The 21,830-nt window shown below is 35.3% G+C and overlaps 2 protein-coding genes across 4 annotated transcripts in view; one reads left to right on the forward strand and one right to left on the reverse strand.

Annotated features, from left to right (window-relative positions):
- DCAF13 (DDB1 and CUL4 associated factor 13) overlaps nt 1–10,661 on the reverse strand; it is a 31,802-nt gene extending 21,141 nt beyond the window's left edge. The window contains exons 1-5 of the mRNA XM_074267588.1: nt 10,218–10,661; nt 5,095–5,294; nt 4,467–4,574; nt 2,342–2,431; nt 1,039–1,194 (exon numbers count right to left, since the gene is read on the reverse strand). Coding sequence (XP_074123689.1) covers nt 1,039–1,194; nt 2,342–2,431; nt 4,467–4,574; nt 5,095–5,294; nt 10,218–10,287 — 624 coding nt within the window. The 5' untranslated portion in view covers nt 10,288–10,661. The remainder of the gene's footprint in view (nt 1–1,038; nt 1,195–2,341; nt 2,432–4,466; nt 4,575–5,094; nt 5,295–10,217) is intronic.
- Nucleotides 10,658–21,830, forward strand: part of SLC25A32 (solute carrier family 25 member 32) — a 54,090-nt gene continuing 42,917 nt past the window's right edge. For 2 of the 3 annotated variants that reach the window (XM_074267610.1, XM_074267600.1), the window contains exons 1-2: nt 10,687–11,002; nt 17,601–17,751. In XM_074267610.1, the coding sequence (XP_074123711.1) occupies nt 10,849–11,002; nt 17,601–17,751 (305 nt within the window). In that variant the 5' untranslated portion in view covers nt 10,687–10,848. Of the gene's footprint in view, nt 11,003–17,600; nt 17,752–21,830 lie in introns of all 3 variants that reach the window. The other variant, XM_074267621.1, reaches the window with a different exon arrangement.

The raw sequence follows: 21,830 nt of genomic DNA on the forward strand, positions 1-21,830 counted from the left end.
ATACAAGGTCTAATGCTTAATATAGACTCCAGAATTTTTTAAACATAGGATCATTATTTTCCTAGTTGCTAAACATAAAAGAATGGGAAAGGTTGTAGTCCACATTGACAGAAGAAAAAAAACACAGAAGAAACCAAGGATCTTTCAGGTTGACAAACTATTTCTTCAAGATGGGAAAAAATGCACACTATTTGCTTTCAATGCTGCTAATTAATTTTTAAGGATTAATAAATCTACCACTGAACAAAAAGAAATTTTGTTGATAAGCACAAACCTTGAATAATAGGTTTTCAAGCTCATGTTTGCTAACTGCTGCTTCAGAACTGGCCAGTGGATTTGCCATACAAATTCACCAGGGAGAAGGGGGGGAAAAATACACGCACACACGTATGTCTACTTCTTAGGACATTGAGAAATAGATTATATCATTTTATACTACAGCATACTGTATTATACTATAGTTTTATATGCTATAGTAACTGTAAGTTACTGTACATTATAGTAATGTATGATTGCACTTTATTGTATGATTATATATTATTACTGTATATTATAGTAGTAATTCTAGTCACCTTAATTTTTACATCAATTTATTCTGAAATATTAGCATATATATTATTCTCATAATAATTCTTGAGGTAGGTAAAATAGTTATCATCATTCAAAGATAAAAATAACTTAATTTGAATTAGAAATTTAAGAACATCAAGACTCAGATAGATGACATCAAAACTTTACAAAAAAAAAAAAAAAAAAAAAAAAAAAAAAGAAAGAAAGAAAGAAAAAAAGACAGCTGGATGGTGCAGTGGATAGAGTACCAGTCTGAAGTCAGGAGGACTTGGAGTTCAAATCCAGCCTTAGACACTTAACACTTACTAGCTGTATGACTCTGGGCAAGTCACTTAATCCCAATTGCCTCACCAACACACTCCCCTCCCAAAAACAACTTTAGAAAAAGGTCTCAACCACACAGTATAAAATAACCATCTATATTTGAAAACAAACTATTTAGAGCAAAAAATTTAAAAAGAACATTACCTCAATTGGGTTAAATTTAACACTGCTTATACTGTCAAGGCCCCAAGTCATTGAACAAATAGGACTGGTTCTTTGTTCATCCCAGATGTCCACCTGTTGCCCACATGTAGCAAAAATATCTTTTTTCCAATGATGATCGATTCCTGTATACACTGTCTTTAAAAGCAAATAGGCTGTTATAGAAATAATCTTAATGGCTTCAAATATTTTTACTTTCAGTATATTTCCCTAGTCTTCTACATTTATAAAAAAGTCCCATTACTAAAATAGAAATGCTTAATGAAGCACTGACATGAAGAAAAAAGTACCATTACTCCACATTTACCTAACAAAAATAATGATTTTTGGTGTTGAGTTACTCTTAATCAGTGTTCTCTAATCTATATCGAAATGGCGGAGGAAGAAGGGACACTACTTTATTTTGTTCCTTTAGACCAGTAAGCTCAAATAGTAGAGGATGTTAATTGGGAAATTGAATTTAGACAAAGGTCAGGCTCAAATTTACTTTTACAATACATGAAGAAATGGTTTAAGCTATATAATGTAACCAAACTTCAGAGGAAATATTTAGTCACCTTTAAAGCACAATATTGTTTTGCTACTCATATGTACATAATAACAAAGTCACAATCTGTACTATTCATTAAGGTATGTTTTCCATCTTGACAACTATAAAAATAACTGATACTTATATAATAATACTAAATATTTATAGAACATTTGAAAATCAAGTAAGTTATTTTGTGAAAGCTATGTTTTACCACCAATAAATATTATCCCTATATTTTCTCTATCAAGACTACTCATTCTTTCTCAAAATATTGTAGAACTCATACAAGGATAGTAAAAAAAACACCATGTGATAAAAAGATATAGTCTAAAGACCTATTACACTATTATTACTTAAAAAAAATAGTTTTTGTTTTAATGGTATCTACTATAATAACATTTAATACTAGAAGAACTAGAATTTAAAAGGATTTAGAAGGATCAAGCTGTTTCAATTGGCAGAGTGCATTTTTTTTTTTATTCATAAAGCACAGAAAATAGTAATAGCAGAATGAAAATGTTTATTTCAAAGCAAAATCCTATTATTGTTTGTCAATCGATGTGAAGGTCCTCCTCAGAAGTTCAAAGGGGAACTCCCCTCAAAGGCCTGAACCAAAGGTGTGAACTAGAGAATTGCCAAGTACCGACTTAGCACTTAGTAAGAATCTAACAAATTGATATACTTGGAGCTTCTAGTGTTAATCTAAAATATCAAACAGTAAAAATTGTATAAATGAAAGATTTATTTTGGTACCTTTCCTAGTATCGTATGTAAAGGTTCTTCCTCTTCTCCATATTCTGGCCCATCCATTTTCCACTGCTTCACAGTCTTGTCATCACCAATCTATAAATGATTTGGAATATTCTAAGTTAAAAAGACTTGGTATACTTCAAATTATTTGTATCTTGAATTTTAAAAAATAGAGCATATGTCTCAAATTTAACTGAAATCTCTGTCAAGAGATTTTCCAGAGAGTTAGTTTGACATAGTGAACAGAAAACTGATTTGGAAGTTGGGTAGACCTGTGGTTCAAGTCTTTTTAGACACATCTTAGCTGCATGACCATAGATAATTCACTTAAAGTCTGCTAGATAAATCACTTAAAGTCTACTCTCAACACCCCTAGACAGCTTTCTAAGTTACACAGAACTTGTTGATATACATTAGTGTAGTTAATTTCAATACCAGGAATTCTCTATATTGATAAAATGACAAACTTGGATCAAAGAGAAAAAATATATTGGGGAGGCCTTCAAATCTTCAACATTAACTGTGATTCTAAATTCCTACAGTAAATTAGGGTTCCTTGAAAACTTGCATTGATTTTTTTTTTTTGGAGGAACCAGTATACATTAAATAACAAAAGTACAACCTTGAAGACTCAAAGCAGACAGAAAGGAGCTCAGATCCATAGCTGCTAAGGAACTTGCATGAAGGAGAATAAAGATTAAGCAGGCTAAGATGAGAAGGGACATAGCAGATGTAATGAGATAACCTATGTATTAGGAATTATAAGTACCTAGAATTCTATACCCCTAACTCTCTCCTGCTTCTCAGACATCAGGGTGCACAAGGCTCTCCTTTAGAGAAATGGAGAATAGACAAAACAATAAATACTAAGCACAAATTCTGAATGTCTAAAGCATGGCATAACTGATAAATTGAGGGCCTTTGAGAGACTTGAATTTGAATCTCATCTCAGATCTTTAGTAGCTTTGTGACCCTCAATAAGCCACAAATTCTTAGAGTCTAATTAAATGAAGAGAATAATCATAAAACCTACTTCAAAGAGTTATTGTAAAAGTTATCGCAAGCTATTATTAGCAATTAAAATTATGCTCAGAGAATTAACAGCTTGTGTGTCTTCAAATATACAAAAAGTAAATATTTTCCCTTGATGGGAAATTACTTTGTAAATATTATTTTGCCTAGAAAGACAATAAGCTTCTAGATAGCAGGAATCATTTCATTTTTGTCTTTATATCCTACTAGCTCTTGAAAGAGTACCTGGTATATAGGACATGAATCCCAAACCCACACCACTATTTCATCAGGACCCAGTCATGAACCATTTCACAAACCAGCTCAACTCCTACCTCTAGCTTTGTTTTATATATTATCTTCTCTTTTAGAATATAAGGTTTTAAAGGGTTGAGAATCTCATTTGCAACTATCTATCCAAAAGCTAAAAATATGTTCAGTGAATGTGTCTTGAAACCATAAAAAGCAATTCACAGTACCCCTCATATGATTACAATTAATATGTAGTGTTCATTTCTATGTACTCTGCTGTTCTAGTTGTTTCGCATTATTTCCTAAATATTTTTACAGATTTTTTCATATGCTCACACCTTATTTTAATTGCATTATAATATTCTATTATAATATCCCACAAGTTCTTTAGTCATCACCCTACTGCTAAGCATTTAGATTGCCTCCATCTTCTGTTTTTCTGTCCTTGCCTAATATACTAAATCAAGCTGTTGCTGTTACTGTGCTTTAAAGTTTTCAGTGTTTTCAATCCCATCAACCCTGCAAAACAGACAGGGCAGATATTATTGTTAACCCCATTGAAAGAAGTCTCATAAGAGACATGGATTCTCTCAATTGATAATGAATAGAGAGAAATCATGTTGTAAATAAATAAATGTTTTTCTCTCTAAATTTTTTTTTTTTTAAGAAACAGCCAATAGTTACAAAAATGATTATCATTTATTTATATATGGTTTTTCTCCTTCATTTTCTGAAAACTCTGAGGAAGGCTAAATTATTATGAGCAACAATAAATGGAAACATTGACCAAGAATACACATCCATCCTAGGTAGTTCCATACTGGCATGGTATAGAACACAGGTGAAAAAAGCATTAGTACCTTACCGTAAAGAAAGAAGTTCCAGAGAAGTGGGTACACATTCCTCGTACAAAACCTTCATGTGCTTGCAATGTACGGATACATTCTCGTTTAGTTAAGTTCCAAATTCTAACCTATGACAAACCACATCAAGATAGTCCTATTAAATATAAAATATTCAAGAAAAGAACTACATTTCATGAAAAAAAATAAATTGCAAGTGCAATGTATCACTATTAAATCTATAGAAATAAAGTCCTTTACAGAGGAATATGATTTTAAATCAAGCAAAAAAGATTCAGTTTGTGAAATAGTTTGTTTACAGCATTTCAAGGCATTCTTCTTACTATAGATAGTAATAACATACAAATAAATATCGTCTTCTATCATAATACTTAAATAGCAATATTTTAACTTACCACTTACTACTACTACACTGTGCAGCTGGAAGGTCTTACAAAGTGTATTTGCAACTTTTTTATAGCTTAACAGAGGAGATAATTATTTCACTCTGACAAGTTGAATGCATCTTTCAATTACAAAAATAGGGCATTAAAAACATATGAACAAAAGGCATAGCTTGTACAAAGAGGATCTTCTAAAGAAAATTATTTTTAGAATAATATTTTTATTAATTTTCAAAGTCACACTTGCCTCTCCATCACAAGCTCCAGAAAGCACAGTAGACAAGCTCTTTGGATGTTTTGCCATGCAATTTACTCCATCTCGATGGCCATCCAGGGAAGCAAGAAATGGTTTTGCAAATACTCGTTCCAATTTGACAGCATTTAGAGCTCTTGTATATTCTCGTGGAACTTCAAAAGGATGCAATGCAGGATCATAGTTTCTTGGAACTGAAGTAAGAATAATGACCATTAATAGTTCATTACATTCTTTTATAGAGAAAATAACATCTACTATTTCTTGTGATGCTCCCATCCACTCATTTACTTAACAATAAATTCTTTTTAAGGGTCTACTATATACCCAGTACTATGCTAAACACTATGGGGGGGCAAAAAAAAAAAAAAAAAAGGAAAGTGCTATCAAACATGGTATTTGTCCTTAAGGAATTTACTATAAAATAAAATGTTTAATAAAGATATGTGAAATAAGTCACTTTGTATTGTTGTTAATTCTCATGTTGCAAAAAATTTCTCTACAACTCTACCACAAGCCCAAGACAGATGTGCCATGTGTAGTTAAAAAAATTTTAAAAAGGTACACAACCAGGAGTTGGAAGTACAAGTGCTTGTCTATACCCTGCTATAAATTAATAAGATCTGAGCAAGACCCAATTTCTGTGATCTGTTTTCTTAGTTATAATATGGTTTCTATGAGTTCCATTCTAGCTCTCCAATCAATGATTCTAAGTTCCTTGACAACAGAGGTCTTCTTAAGCTTCTGCTTCCCCAACATTTAGCCCATTTCCTTCTTCACAGAAAGAAAAGGACTGGATCTGAGATTTAATTGGTATACAGAGTTCCCAATTAGGAAGCTTTTCTCCCAGTGCAGGTTGGCATCTTCTCTTCAACTGAATCATTTCAGGGATGTTTAAAAACAGAGGCCTGTGGAACAAACTACAGACTAATGGCTAAATGTAGCCAGCAGCCAATTTGGGATACCTATTTTGGTACACAGAACTAATAATGGTTTCTACCTTTAATGTTCTCTGCGTTTATAAGTTGGCTCTCCAGGGGCAGCTAGGTGGCGCAGTGGATAGAGCACCAGCCTTGAATTCAGGAGATCCTGAGTTCAAATTTGGTCTCAGACCCTTAACACTTCCTAGCTGTGTGACCCTGGGCAAGTCACTTAACCCCAGCCTATTTAAAAAAATAAATAAATAAATAAGTTGGCTCTCCAATTACTTGTAGGCAAGTATAAGTAACTATTCTTTGTCCACTCCATAAAGCCTAACCATACTTAGTATATAATAGGACTTTAATAATAATTATTTGTAAATGATTTTACTATACAAAAAAGACTAAAAGTCTAAATAAGAGAAAAAAATCATTGTCATATGAGAATTACAAATGGTTTTATAAAGAAGACAAGTCTCAAATTAGATCTTGAAAAAAAAGCATAAGATTTGAATACTATATCATATTCTTAACGAAGTGCCATTGGCACTTATTTGGTCAAGAAAATTTATTCCTTGCAGAAACACCATATACTTAAAATATAGTGACAGAATGTTTTTCATATTGTCATTTCCTGAACTACCACATTCCTATTCTGCCATCTATTTATCAGCACTTCCTTTACAAGATGCACAAAAGCTGAGAATAGAGGTGAAAATTCATTACCAAAATGAAATTTGGAAGATTATTATAGGATTTAAATTATCCACACAAATTCTAAACTTCCCACAAATAAAGAGAAATAAGAACAACCTAGAAACTTCCTTCTGAAAAAGCTATTAATCACAAAAGGTACCAATTAACTACAAATCCTCATTACCACTCACCTGGACTACAACCTAACAGGTCTTTCCTCTACTGTGGTCCTCAAACTTTTTAAATGGGGGGCCAGTTCACTGTCCCTCAGACTGTTGGAGGGCCAGACAATAGTAAAAACAAAACTTTACACTGTCTCCGCCCCTCAGCCCATTTGCCATAACCCAGTGGACTGCATCTGGCTGGAGGGCCCTAATTTGAGAACCTCTGCGTCTACTATTTCCATTCAAAACACATTTACTAAGGCTCCTTTTTGTGCCAAGCAGCATGCCAGGCTCTAAGACAGAAAGATAAAAAGAGTCTCTAGTGCGTTTTTATTACCTTCCCTCTACCATCTACACTTTATGACTCAAAAATCTTCAGTGGTTCTCTTTTGTCTAAGTCATGTTAATAACTCTAAACATTAGCTCAGTGAACTGTGTGTAGAGTGCTAGGCCTAGAGTCAGGAAAATCTGAGTTCAATTCTGACCTCAGACATGTACCAGCTATATAACTCTGGGCAAATCACTTAACCCATTTGCCCCAGTTTCCTCATTTGTAAAACAGGGATAACTCTTAAAATTATAGGGAACAAATGAGATAATAACTGTAAAACACTTAGTGCCCAGTACATAGTAAGCACTATATAAATGTTAACTATTATTAGGATATGTAAGGTAGATTAAGGCAGGCAGGTATCAAAGTGGATTAGGCTCTGAGCCTGGAATTAGGAAGACCTAAACTTAATAATACTAGCCTCAGATATTTAGCAGCTGTGTGACCTGGGTACACCCTCTATCAAATTCAAATTCAACCCATCCTTTAATGTCTTAGCAATTTAAGCATTTTATTTCATGAAATCATCCTAGCCTCAAATAATCTCTCTCACCTGAGCCTAAGGCACCTATCTTTTAATCCTTCTCAATGAGTCATCTGTCTAAATTGGTTAATCACTTAGCCCTATTTATCTCAGTTTCCTCATCTGTAAAATGGCAAACCACTCCATTATCTGACAAGAAAACCCCAAATGGGTCAAGAATAGTTAAAACAAAACCTAACAAGAAGATGGTTGCCTCCCTTAAAGAATATAATCATTTGCAATTAGATATTTATACCGCACTAGATGATAAATTCTATTTAAGCAGGGACTACCTTATCTAAACTGTTTCTAGCTCATAAGATCTATATTGCTACTCCAAAGACTTTATTCAATTTAAATCAATAAGCATATAAGATCTACTATGTGGGCAATCATAGTACTAGGTCTTGAGTACACAAAACTCAAAATAGTAAGGAAAAGAAAGTCCCCAACTTGAAAGAGTTTTTATTCTCACGCACCCATATGATTAATATAAAACATATTCAGAATAACTACCAAATAATTTAGTGGAGAAAAAATGAGGAGGAAAGGTCCCCTAATTACTATTTACCTATCTTTTCAGTCGCATTGGACATTACCTCCTTTCCTAATCTCTTCAAACTATCTAAACAGCTCAGCTGTCTGTTCCTTTCACTTTTTACACCAACTACCTCCCTGTGTTTATGCTAGCCTCAGTCCTGAACTGCACTCTACCTTGACTTCTGCTTCAAGAGTTCTCCTCTTTTTAAAAGGGAATGAATACAAGCACCATCTTCATAAACCCTTTCCTGATTCCCCCAACTACTTGCCTCCTCTTTCAGCTTTAGAAACCAGTGTTCTCTACTTCATATTTATATTTTTGTATATCTATGTGTGTGTGCATACAAATATATAACTATCTACATTTATACAAGATAAACACACACATATTAGGCACAAGGTGTACATACTATGTGTATACTTTGTATACATTAACTCCAAAAGGGGTCATGAAGAAAGACACAACTAATTAAAAACAAATGTTTTTTACAAGGAAAAGTGAAGAAGAAAAAGTATTCCAGGAAAGTGAACATTCTCTGCAAGTGCTATATACGTAGTGCATTCTTAGCCTTAACATTTGTTGATCCTTTGCAATTTTCAAATATACTTGTCAATAAGTGAAAAGAAAAATGTGACTAAAGGACAATTTGAATTTTAAACATTAGTTTCAAAACTCTTTCCACCACATTGTCCTGAGCTGACAGCAAAATAGACTGGTCAGCAAAACAAATAGCTTAGTCACGCGTGAAGGCAGAAGAGAAAAAATAGGGATAAGTAAGGGCCCTATACAGTTATTAAACTGGATGGGGCCCTATACAGTTATTAAACTGGATGGGTCCCTAAAGAAACTACTTTAGTTTTAAAGTACTATTCCACTCCTCAACCATACAAACGTATTAACTTTTGTTCAACTTGAGGACAATCAAACACAATGACAATGCCCCAGATGATTAAATGTAAATAGTAGAGGATATGAAGTCTGAATACCCAGTGTAAAGGCCATTATTAGTCCTGAGGCAAAGTTTTTCTTTCTCTGGGGATGCTAGGGATCCTCAGACTTTTTAAATAGGGGCCAGTTCACTGTCCCTCAGACTGTGGGAGGGCCGGACTGTATGTAGTAAACACAAAAGCTCACACTCTGTCTCCGCCCCTCAGCCCATTTGCCATAACCAGGCAGGCTGCATTAAACGTCCTCACAGGCCAGTAGTTTGAGAACCCCTGGAAACTATAAATTTCCTGAGGGCAGGGACAGTAATTTTTATCTTGGCATGCTCCATCACCTGACACTGTACCTAGCACAGCAAGATCTTAATATGCGTGCTCAAAAAAGGGACCTCAGCCTCTTTGACAGAAAAATGAAGAAGCTAGTTGACAGGTGTCTAAGTCATCTATGTTGGACCTGGAGTCAGGAAGAACCGAATTCAAATCCAGCTTCAGTTGCTTTTTGTTTTTGTTTTTGTTTTTTGTCTCTAAAAAGTCACCTGGTCTCTGCCTTAGTTTCTTCATCTGTAAAATGGGGTAATGACAGCATCCACCTCCCAAAGTAGATGTAACAACCAAACAGGATATTTATAATGCGCTTAGCAAGCCTCGAAGTTTTATAAAAATGTTAGGATTACTATCGCTAATTGCTCTTCCCACTGGAACGTTCGGTGCTTCTAATTTAAGACGCGTACTACTTTCTTCAACAAGTTTCTTAAAGTGATTTATGGCCTTTAAAAGTCCTCCCCCCCATAGAGGGCGCGCCTCACGTGTTTTCCCACCTGAGGACAACGAATTGGAGCGAAGAACTTGGAAACTGAGGATAAGAACAAGACCCGGCTCGAGTCCAGCCAACCCTTCTCTCTAACCCCAGTCCGAGGAGGCCAGCCGGAGTCCCTGTCATGAGAGGGGGTCGTGGGGCTGTTCCATCCCATCTCTCCCACTCCCAAGAACCCGCTCACCTCTCTGCAGGTCCAGCTTGGTTTCTCGGACATAGTTGTCCGGGTTCCGGCTCAACATTTTCACCTTCATCCTGTAGGCCGGATCCCCCTCCACACCAGCAACTTCTCTGGCACCAGCAACTTCTCTGGCACATGCGACTTCCGCCTTCCCTACGATCGTCCCCACCACTTCCGCTCACGTGACCTAAGCCCGGCGGAAGCCGTCTTTCAATCGCCTTCCTACCCTGTTCCCCCAGCACAAGACCGGGCGGTTTGTAGTTTCTCCTCTTCCGAAAGCGGAGGCGGGGATTTGAAAGGAGGTGGGCTCATTTGTGAGTCTTCCTACGGCGGCTGCATAACAGGCACCGCCTTCCATCTCGCGCCTCCGGCAAGTACGCTCGCTAGGCAGCTTCCGCCGCGCCCCTGCCCCCGCCCCCGCCACGCCCCCCGCCCTCTGCTCCCTGTGGACACGCCCCCCGTCCTCAGCTCCCCCTGGAGTCTCTGGGTCTCCGCGCGCCGGACTCACCGACCCCGGCTCGCGGCCCGCGCTGTTCCGCCGATCCAGGCGGCGACGGTCGCTACAGTGGCGGCGACGGCGTCCCGTCCCAGTTCCGCGGCTCTGGACGCCGTGGTGTCCGCGGCTCCCGACATCATGACGGCCCAGGGCCAGTCGACAGCAGGGTCGTCGCCTCTGTCCACCGTGTTCCGTCATGTGCGGTACGAGAACCTGGTGGCGGGCATCAGCGGCGGCGTCCTTTCCAACCTGGCGCTGCATCCGCTTGACCTGGTGAAGATCCGCTTCGCCGGTAAGAGGCCGCCCGGGCCGGGGAGGCGGAGGCGGCTCGCGCTGCTGCTCAGCCATGCGGGTACTCCGGGTCAGAGTGGGCGGGGGGAGGGGGGCAGAGAGCCTGCCCCGGCTGGCCTCCCCTCCGCGGGACCCTGCCTTGGGGTGCCAAGAGGGGACTGCTTTCGGACGGTCGCTAAGTGCGGAAGTCCTCCCTTGCACCACGCGTGGGGACCCTGGAGTGGCTGCCACGAGGACTGTTAGGAGGAGATAAGCACATGACAGGGCACCCACCCAACGACTGCGGTCTGGGGGCGGGGAGAGGACACCTGGCATGCTGGCGGGAGCTTTGGAGGTGAATGGGAGCAACTGGTCTTTCTCTTTCTGCGGGCCTCACCTTTGCCTCGGAGCAGCTCTTCTTAAAATACCCAAATTACAGCCACCTGAGTTACTGAAGCGTGGAGAGATTTAGTAACTTCCGCTAGCCGTGGCGGAATTTAAACCCTGGTTTGGGGAGACTGACAGCAAGCATTTATTAAGCGCCTACTGAAAGCCGAGCACTTTGAACGATGGAATTACAAAAAACAAAAACAAACCTTTCAAGGAGCTCGACGCCTTAACCCCTTTTCATGAAGAAGTGCGTGGTCGCAGTACATTGTTGGAACGTCTGAGTGTCATGTTAGCATGCTATGTTTACGATATTCTGAGCTATTATGGTCTAGGGAGGTAGGCAAGTTCAAATCCCATTCCCTGATGAATCAGCCTTTCCTGATCCCCTTGATATTATCTCCAATTATTCCTCTATGTATCTTCTATCTAGATCCCAATACACCAATCTTTAATAATTTAAGTGCCTGCTAAGTGAGGGTCTTGCCCCAAGGAGCTCAGAATCTATTGGGGGAGACAGCAAACACATTTTCCCTGTTTAGCACATAAGACATTTAATATTTGATTTGATATTTGCTCACTGGATGAGCATTTAACCTTTTCAGGCTTCCTCATCTGGCAAATAAAAGAAATGATATCTTTAATCTCTAAGTTAGGATCAAATGAAATGTTTTGTGGAAACAAAAGTAAGAAGAAAAACATACAAAATAAAAATAGCAAATTTTTTTTGCAAGTTCTGAAAAGGCTGGTTAGACAGCTGAGCTTTAAAATTGTTAATTTTATTGTTGTATAAAATTGTTTACAGATTAGGTTTTGTCTTAAGTGTTAGATCTGGAAAGTGGGCCATGTGATTATTTAGAGAATTTCATTTATTTCCTTGGGGGGTAATTGAAAGATTCTATGCATAGTATTCAGTACAGTGCATTGGGAGAGGGCCAGATTTTGAGTCAGATGTCTTGGGTTCAAATCCTGGTTCTGCTATTTATGGGAACAAGTCAATCTGCCTCTGTGATCCCATTTGTAAAATATGGTAGTTTGACTAAAATCTAAGATATAAATCTGTGATTTTACCAATGATGTGGGGAAGCATAGTACAAATAGCATTCTAGACTGTTGCAAATATTTTTTTCAGGATATTACTATCTGTGTGACTAGAAGTTATATATCTCAGAACCTCATCTGTAAAATGGGGATATCATTATACACCTACCTCTAATAATTGTTGTGAAGAAAATTCAAACCTTAAAGCACTAGGCAATGAATTATGAGGAATTGTGAAATAAGGTAGATTGGAATTCAGATCTCATCCCTGATGTTTTACTGACTTGGTGAGCTTCAGTTTTATCATCTATGAAGTAGAGATAATAATACCTAGAATACTTAACCTCAGGATCAAATGAAACTATGTAAACCACTTTGAATACTGTAATAGGTTTTATAAATATTTGTTATTCCCTCAGGTGGATTCAAACTAATCAAAATGTCATTTAGACAAGGAGTGCTAAACTTAAATCATTGTAGCTCTGTAGTACAGCCCATATTAAATCGTGGAATATTAAATGTGAAAGTTAAGGAATCATATTTCAGCTCAGAATTAGACAGATTTTCCTAAGATTTAGCTGAGTCCAAAAATACACTGAACTATCTTGTGAGGTAGTAATTGTTGTTGGAAATATTCATTTGAGGACTGAAGGACAATCTGGAGAGGGAGAGACAAAGGGAGGAGAGAAAGACAGAGAGAGAGAATGAGATTGTTAAATATTCTTAGTATTTAAAAGCACTGTGCCAAACACTATGCTGGATTGGAGATACAAATATAAGCAAAAAGACATACTTTATTCTTTCAAAGAACTCCTTTCTAATATGGGATAACAGTACATAAAGGGATAGGAGTGTGGTGTGAAGATGACCTAGTAGTAGCATGAAAGCCTTGTTTCTATAAAGATAAGTCTAAAACAGACTTAATAGAGCCTGGCATCCTATTGGCTGATTCTTTGGGTGAAAAAGGTGGAAGAAGAAATAGGAGTGATGACCAGATTAAGAACAGTTAGTTAATAGTCAGCAAGCACTTATTAAACTTATGCTCTGTACTAATTACTTGTAAGTGCTAGGGATTCAAAGACCAAAGGGGGGAAAAATGCCTTTCAAGAAGATCACATTATAGAAAGAAAGCATATTTAAAAACATGAAACATACAAGAAAGCATACAGAGTAAAAAGGTTATCTCAGAAGGTAGCCATGGAAGCAGGCAGTTCAGGGACCAGAAAAGGCACAAGGTGAGACTTGAGCTGAGTTTTGAAGCCAGTAGCTGACTATGAGGAATGAGAACACTGCAAGCATGATTAATAGCCAGTGAAAATGCACAGAATGGAGGAACAAAGAAATACAATGTAGCGTGTGAGGTACTGCCAGAAGGCAAGTGTTACTGGATTTTATAGTTTAAGAGAACTGGACCAAGTAGTAAAAGACTTTAAATGCAAAATTGAGCATTTTATATTTAGAGATTGAAGAACTCCAATCTATTACTATATTTACAGTTATACCCATACATATATGTGTGTGTGTGTGTATGTTTTTTCAGGCTTGAGGTAAAGTTTGCACCGTAATATAGCCAGTAAATGAAGATCAGTTAGGACTGGAGATTTAGATCTTAGAATTAGCTGCATAGCTTTGATAATTGAAACCTTGAAAGTTGATATGTTCATCAAGCAAGGTATAATAGAGCAAGAGTTCTTAAACTGAATTTAAAAAAAATATATTTTGATAACTTTATATATAATTGCTTTGCTTCATAATTCTGTACCTTTAAAAACATTTTGAAAAGGATTCCATGACACAAAAAAAAGATTAAAAACCTTTGATATTCATAGTTATTAGTGTCCTTTTCCTTCTCAAATTATCTGTGTGTTTTATCCCCTATTGTCATGCAGGTTTCTCAAGGGCCAGATAGTTTTTCAGATTTATTTTTTTTATCTAATCCCTTGTACATAGTAGATACTTAATGAATTTACACTTTAAATTGAATTTTTTTCGATTCATTTACCGTGTTATCTGAAATTTTCAAAGTGATTCCCAGTAAGTAGACTTCTATTAGTCTTAAAAAATATTTTGGACTATACTTCTTTGTGTTACCTCTTCTTGCTCTTCTTAGCTTCACAAAAAAGAGATTGGTTTTCATTTTTTGATTATTGTTGTTGTTTTGTAATGCTTTAAATATCCAAGACTAGGTAGTCACAAGCCACTTTTGAAGTCATAAGATTTCCTTTCAGCACAGTACTAATTAGCTATGTCACCCAGATGACATTTTCTGTAGCACTTCCTTAGCACCTAAGATATTGTCTTACCTCTCAAGTGCTCATTTTTTATTTAGCCAACTTCTCAGCAGCTAAAGATTTTAAGAGAATTTTAAAACTAGCAAGGATAGTTGGAGAGGAATGGGGTCGTGCAGAATTAGATCTTCATTTAATAGTTTTTATCTTGTGTAATGTCTTTCTAGTAATATAAATTTTTATGCTCCAGTGATATACCCATTTGATAAAATGATTTATTTATATTTCTTTTTAAAGCTCTGTATGGAATAGTACCAGGGCAGTTAATATGTAGTAAGCACAATATAAATGATAGTTACAATTATTATGTGTAATCTGACTCCAGTGGGCTTGAACAAGTTAGAAAGACTTGAGTTCAAATTTGGCCTCACTTGCTGTGTGACCCTTAATTCATTTTGCCTCAGTTCCTCATCTGTAAAATGAGCAGAAGAAAAAAAATGGCAAACCATATCCAGTATCCAATAAACCATCCAGTATTCAGTAACCAAAAAGGGTCAAAAAGAGTTAGACACAACTGAAATGACCAAACATGACTTTGAATATACTATAGAGTAAAATATTATAGTAGGGAATAAAAGTGTCTGAAAAGAAAGAGGGTAGTATCTATTATTATGAGAATTTTGGCACATAGTTTTTTTAAAATTAATTAGTTACTATTTTTCAAACATTCAAAACTTCATTTATTTTTTCAGATTTTTGAGTTCTAGGTTCTCTCCTTTACCTCCACCCACAATTAAGAAACCACAGACACATACCTTTCCTTTTTTTATTTATTTACAAAGCATATGCATGGGTAATTTTTCCAACATTGACCCTTGCAAAACCTTTTGTTCCAAATTTCATATAACTTTTCAAAAAAGCAAATGTAGAGATCTTGGGACTAAAGCCATAATCAGTTGGTCTTTGACAAGACGAGTACTTCTGACCTCCACCTGGGCAGTATTACAGGGGTGGATATGAGCTTCATGTTGAAAGAAATGAAGGAGAGGAAAATAGAAAAGTAGTTTACTGTATCAAAAGACTTTTGAAAGGGAAAGAGAAACCTAAAGCCCAAGGAGAGCATCAAAAAGCTGAGTGAGAGAGAAATTGAATAATTCATTTAAAAGAATAGCTAAACTGCACTATTGAGCAGATTAGTTATAAAAGGAATTGACTTTCCCTTTCAGCTATTAATCTTTCCTCTCTACATTGGAGAGAAAAAATCTACTTTATTTACTAAAACAATTTTGAGAGGCAAAATTTTGAGAAAATTTGGACTTGTAGGTTAAAAAAAACTTTTGGATTTTTGTAAATAAAGCACTTATTAAAATAAATTTGTCAAGAAATCTTATTTCCCCCCACACACACACACACATTTAGCATTCTACATTTTCTCATTCATTGTTTTGTTTTATTTTGCATTACAGAATAATTTTTACATGATTTTAGAATTAAAATGGGTCTGAGACCAATTAATCCAGCCCACCTGAAAGAATGCTTTTTACAATATACATCCCCATCATACATCAAAAACATTCCCCACTGAGGGAAAATCCATTTCCTCCATTAATAGACACATTATGTTTTGAATAACTAACTTAATAAATTTTCCTTACAATGCTTTACATTCTTATACATGTATAATCTGTATCTGATTGCTTACTGGGAGAGGAGAGAGAAGGGGGAGGGAAGGAAAGAATTTGGAACTCAAAACTTAAAAAAAAAAAAAAAAAAGATATGTTGGGGAAAAAATAAAATATATATTTTTTTAAAAAGAAAAAAAACATTCCTTACATGAAGTCTAAATTTGCCATTTAAAATGTCTATTCATTACTTCAACAACATGATATAGTGTCTAGAGAGTCGCCTTGGAATCAGGAAGACCTGTGGGTTCAAATCCAATATCAAATATATCAGCAACTATTTATTAAGTACCAACAATGTGCCAAACATTTTGTTAAGCCTTTGAAATACAAATTTTTAAAAACATAAGAATATTTTTCCAGGCCAGCAAAATAATTTGGGACCAGGTTGTAAAAAGTTTTAAAAACTAAACTGATGTTTTATTTTGTTTTGTTTCTAGAGGTGGTGAGGAGCCATTGGAGTTTATCAAGTAGATTGTCTACTCATAGTCTAGTCATCAGTTAAAGGAAAATAATAACTGTATGATCAAGGGCAGCTGGGTGGCTCAGTGGATAGAGCACCAGCCCTGAAGTCAAGAGGACCTGAGTTCAAATATGGTGTCGGACACTTAATACTTCCTAGCTGTGTGACCCTGGGAAAATCACTTAACCCCAATTGCCTCAGCAAAAATAAATAAATAAATAAATAACTGTATGATCATATAAACAAGTCATTTCTATAACATTTTGAATACTTCAAGAAAAAGTACTATGTGGACCTTAGAAATAAAATTTTTGCTTACACAAAAAATTTTGCTTCATACATATAAAGATTTTATCTTCATAATTTTTTTTCACATGTGAAAATAGATTTATAAAATATCAGCTGTTATGTATCCTATTACCATCATGAAAATCTTAATGTTGAAGCCTCAGTTTTCTTATTTGCCCCCCCCCCCCTCAGGCTGGGGTTAAATGACTTACCCAGGGTCACACAACTAGGAAGTGTTAAGTGTCTGAGATCAGATTTGAACTCGGGTCCTCCTGAATTCAAGAAGGAATTCAATTCAATTCATCCACTGCGCCACCTAGCTGCCCCAGTTTTCTAATTTATAAAATGAAAGTTTTGGTTTAGATGATTTTGATGTTCTTCCCAGATCCTTGATTGTAGGGGTAAGGTAAAAAGGGAAAAGAATAAACTTACTATTCACCAGGCACTATACTAAGCATTTTATGTATCCTATTTGAGACAGAATGGGTAGAAATCAGTTTTAACTAATTTTTTATATTCTTTAATATGTAGTGAGTGACGGACTGGAACTGAGACCGAAATATAAAGGAATAGTGCATTGTTTAACCACTATTTGGAAAGTTGATGGACTACGAGGCCTTTATCAAGGAGTAACTCCAAATGTATGGGGTGCAGGTTTATCTTGGGGACTCTACTTTTTCTTGTAAGTATATCAAAAGAGATTTTATTATATCCTATGAGAGAAGATGTATTTTTTTTGAAGCAATATTTACCCTTCCTTTTATTGCATGATGTTGATCAAGCTAAATAGCCAGCCTTATTAACTTGTTGAGATTTGTGTAAAGGACTTGGAAAGTGCTATGTAACACCCTTCGTGGTCTCTGGTCATAAATATATCTTTAGGAGGAGAGAACTTTGCTTTAAAAGAAGGCTCTTTTAAGGTAGATTTTCTGCCCACTTTTGCCTTATAAAAATTAATTGTCTAAGCAGAAGTAAACTTCTAGTGGCCACATGTTGCTCTTTTCATGGTTCATATTTATTTCTGACAATGGGTATTTCAAAGAAGTAAAAATTACTTATAACAGTTTGGGGTAAGCATTTGTGGGAAAGAATGGAACTTGAATCAAACTCTTAAGAAAATATTTTTATTGTCTGTGGATCGGTTACATGTGTTCATGATTATCAATAATTTATTGGGAAAGAGGTGTTGATTCTAATGTTCTCCAAGAACACAAAATTCCACATTGTGAACCTGGAAAAGCAAAAAGGTCCAAGGTCAATGTTGGCTTTCATACACAAAACATACATTTATGTCACATGAGAACTATGGGTAAAAGAGAAATCTCAAGTGAATGAGAAGACAAAAATGAAGATGCCTCAAGGGATGGCCCACTGCATCTTCTTTGCTTTCTAACATTTGATCAACTTCTACTACTTCTTATTTTTGTCCTTCTTCAAAACCTATTCTATTTCTGCCATTTGGAAACAAATGCAATTCTTTTGAACACAGAGAGAACAAAACACATATGATTGTAATATTGTCATATTCTCATACAGAAGCAGAAAGTATCTTACAAATAGTCTAATCAGATTGGTTCATTTGATAGATGTAACTGAGACCAGGAAAACTTAAGCAACTTGCTTGGAGTCATACATGGAGCAGAGTTCTGCTATAAATCCACTTTTCCAAATCTGTTGTTTTTTGCCATACATATAAACAGTGTATCATAATTTTTTATCATAACTATATATGTTATGGGAAGAGAGCCTGAGTTGTAGATTGCAAACCATCCATGTATGCCCACACTTATGTGACTTTGGTCTCTGATTCCTATAAATCTATTGTGAGTAGAAAGGGGAACACACAGTGCTAGAAATCTTCAAGATATTTTGAAATTGCATGAATACTAATGAAGTATATCAATTTTCTCTCATTCTCACTATTTTACTGGTCCATTTTTTTACCCAGTTATGTATTTCTCTGATACATTTTATACTGTTTTGCCCACATAATTTCTCATTTGTAATGTGTTCAGTCTTCTCATAACTACCATTTATCTTCTCCATTGCTTTTTGGTGATTTTCAAGTTCATTTCTCTAAGGACTACAGTAAATTACTCAATAAGCATTTATTGAGCAACAACTGTGTGCAAGGCACTGTATTTTATGACTCATAGTCATATAACATCCATTTTGGTATTTTAAAAATCAACTTTTGCTTTAAAGAGAAGTCTAGGCTCATTAAAAGAATGATGCTAAATCAATAAAATAATTTTATGATTTCTGAAAAGTACATAATTTCTCCATTTGTCCATTTATCCAAAGTATATTTATTGATGAATGGGTATGATTTTTATTCAATTCTATGTCATAGTCTAGACAAGTAATATTTTGTTGATTTGTTTGTTTTCCCCCAGGACAGATAGTTCTATTAAACTATTGAATTCTTATATATTTTATTTAGAAGACTTTGCATTGTTCGGCAGAACAGGAGTTTTTAGAACACCTTAGCATCCATAGGAAATTCTTCCCTATGCGAACTCTGTCTCAGTGATAAACACTTTTGGAAAACATGCATATTCTTGGTCTATGTGACAATATTTGAACAAAGTTAAATTTGTATTACTTTTTTTCAGGGTATCTTACATGGTTTCAGTATCTGCATGGACAACATTTTTGGAGTAGTTTTTTAAAGCAAATGCTTTTTTATAATCAGCAAACAAATGAGATCTTGTTTTGTTTACATCTTTTAGTCTCTTATGTGATTGTAAATATATGATCTGCTATAGAGAATTTTTTTTTTGGAGAAGGATGTTTTTTCCTCATAACTTCATCATAAATATCAAATAAAACTTTGATAAACAGCATGTAAATTAAAACAATTGCCTTTCATTCTGTCACCTTAACAAAGGTGAAAAAAGATGGAAATAGTAAATGTAGTAAATAGTAAACAAAAAAAAATGATGAAAATATATGGATACAGACATTTGGTGGAATTGTAGATTGGTTCAGTTACTCCTTTGACCCATTGCTAGACATAACTTAGGGAAGTCAAAAACAAAGAAAGATCCTGTGTTGCATCAAAATATTCATAGCAGCAAATGAATGAATAGAAGCTAACAAGTGCTGAACAATTAGGTAATGGCTAAATAAATTGTAATGCAGGAAAACAGTAGAATATTATTACATCTTAGCAAATCTGACCAAGAATTTTTAATTGCATACCATAGGGTCAGATGCTATGGAGCAAAAAGGACAAAAATGATAATAGCCTCTGCTTTCAAGGAAATTGCGTTCTATAGAAACAAAGATGAGAAATTCAGAAAAATATGGGAAATTTTATGTGGTTTGATGCAGAATGAAGTAAGCTAATAATTCAAGGAGTATGTGTGTATGTGTGTGTGTGTGTGTGTGTGTATACACAACAATTTAAACTGAAAAAACAATAAAATAAAACGCAGTGCTGTGTAATTATAATGAAACAATTTGACTAGGGAGAAGAGTTGAGAAAATATACTTTTCTCATTGTAGAAGTGAGGGCTCATGGATATGGAATCCCTCAGTTGACATAATTGGGTTTTCTGAACTACGTTTCCTTTTACTTTTGAAATCTTTTTTGTGAGGACATGATATAAAAGCTAAATATAATTTTTAAAATGAATAATTTTATAGAAAGAGAATAGTGGGTATATGATTTAGTAGTTAATTATGTAACAGAGTCCATGCCGTTTATACTCTTTCCTTGAAGGTACAATTCTTGAGAATTCATCAGCACCCTAAAAATAATGTCACCTGCTAATTATACTTTATGTATACTTGGTTTATTCCAATTGTTTTCTTCAGTGTCATTTCCATGTCCTCATAGAGCACATCTGTATGAGATATCAAAGTGCGTATATGGTGGTTCCTTAGATTTTGATGGTGAAACAAGTATGTAATAACATGTTTACAGTTATTTTTTATCTATTGTCCTTAATTCTATATTTCTTTTGCTAGTCAAGAAATTATGTTAAAGTAGATAGATTTTCAGGAATGTTTGTCAAATGAAGGCAATCTTTTCCTGCTTGGTACTTGATTTAAATTAAGAATGCATCCATAAAGCAGTTGTTGTCTTGGTCATTGTCAAATGGTCCAAAGAACTATGAGGGGAAAATGATGAATATTTTTTCCTCTTTTTAAGTCTTTCAACAAAAACAAAATAGTTTTCTGAAGCCCAGACTAGATAAAGTGAGAATTCTGCATTACCTATATCTTCCTTCTTAGATAATATTCTTCCTTGACTTTTTAAAGTTGTATTCAGTTAAGTTGCTTTTCCAGATGTCTGTCATAATTATGAACTCTGGCTGTTGACTTTTAATATAATGATTCCATGGCCGTTGAGATGAGTGGAGTGGAACTCTTTGTCTACTTGTTCATCATCCCAGATTACTATGCTTTTTGTGTCCTTTTTTCTTCTTCAATTATTGATGTCTGTCTTAAAATTTTTTCTTTCTTATTATCATCCATTTGCTTCTTTTCTATGCCAGTTCCTCTTTTTCTCTTTATAATTGATTATCAGGCTTCTTAGAGTTTTAAATAAAAGAAGGGTAAATTTTAAGTGAATTCCTGAGGGACTCTCCATTGAGCAAAGTTTATATACTTTTGCAACATTTTTTTGATTACTTTTTTGGCTGTTTCATATAGTTGAAACATAGCTTTTTTAGATAAGTATTATTACAATAAAGAAAATGTTATTTCTCAGATTTGTTATTTTTTTGTTTTGTTTTTATAAGTACACTAGAC

This window comes from Sminthopsis crassicaudata, chromosome 1, assembly GCF_048593235.1.
Source record: "Sminthopsis crassicaudata isolate SCR6 chromosome 1, ASM4859323v1, whole genome shotgun sequence".
Lineage (NCBI taxonomy): Eukaryota > Metazoa > Chordata > Mammalia > Dasyuromorphia > Dasyuridae > Sminthopsis > Sminthopsis crassicaudata.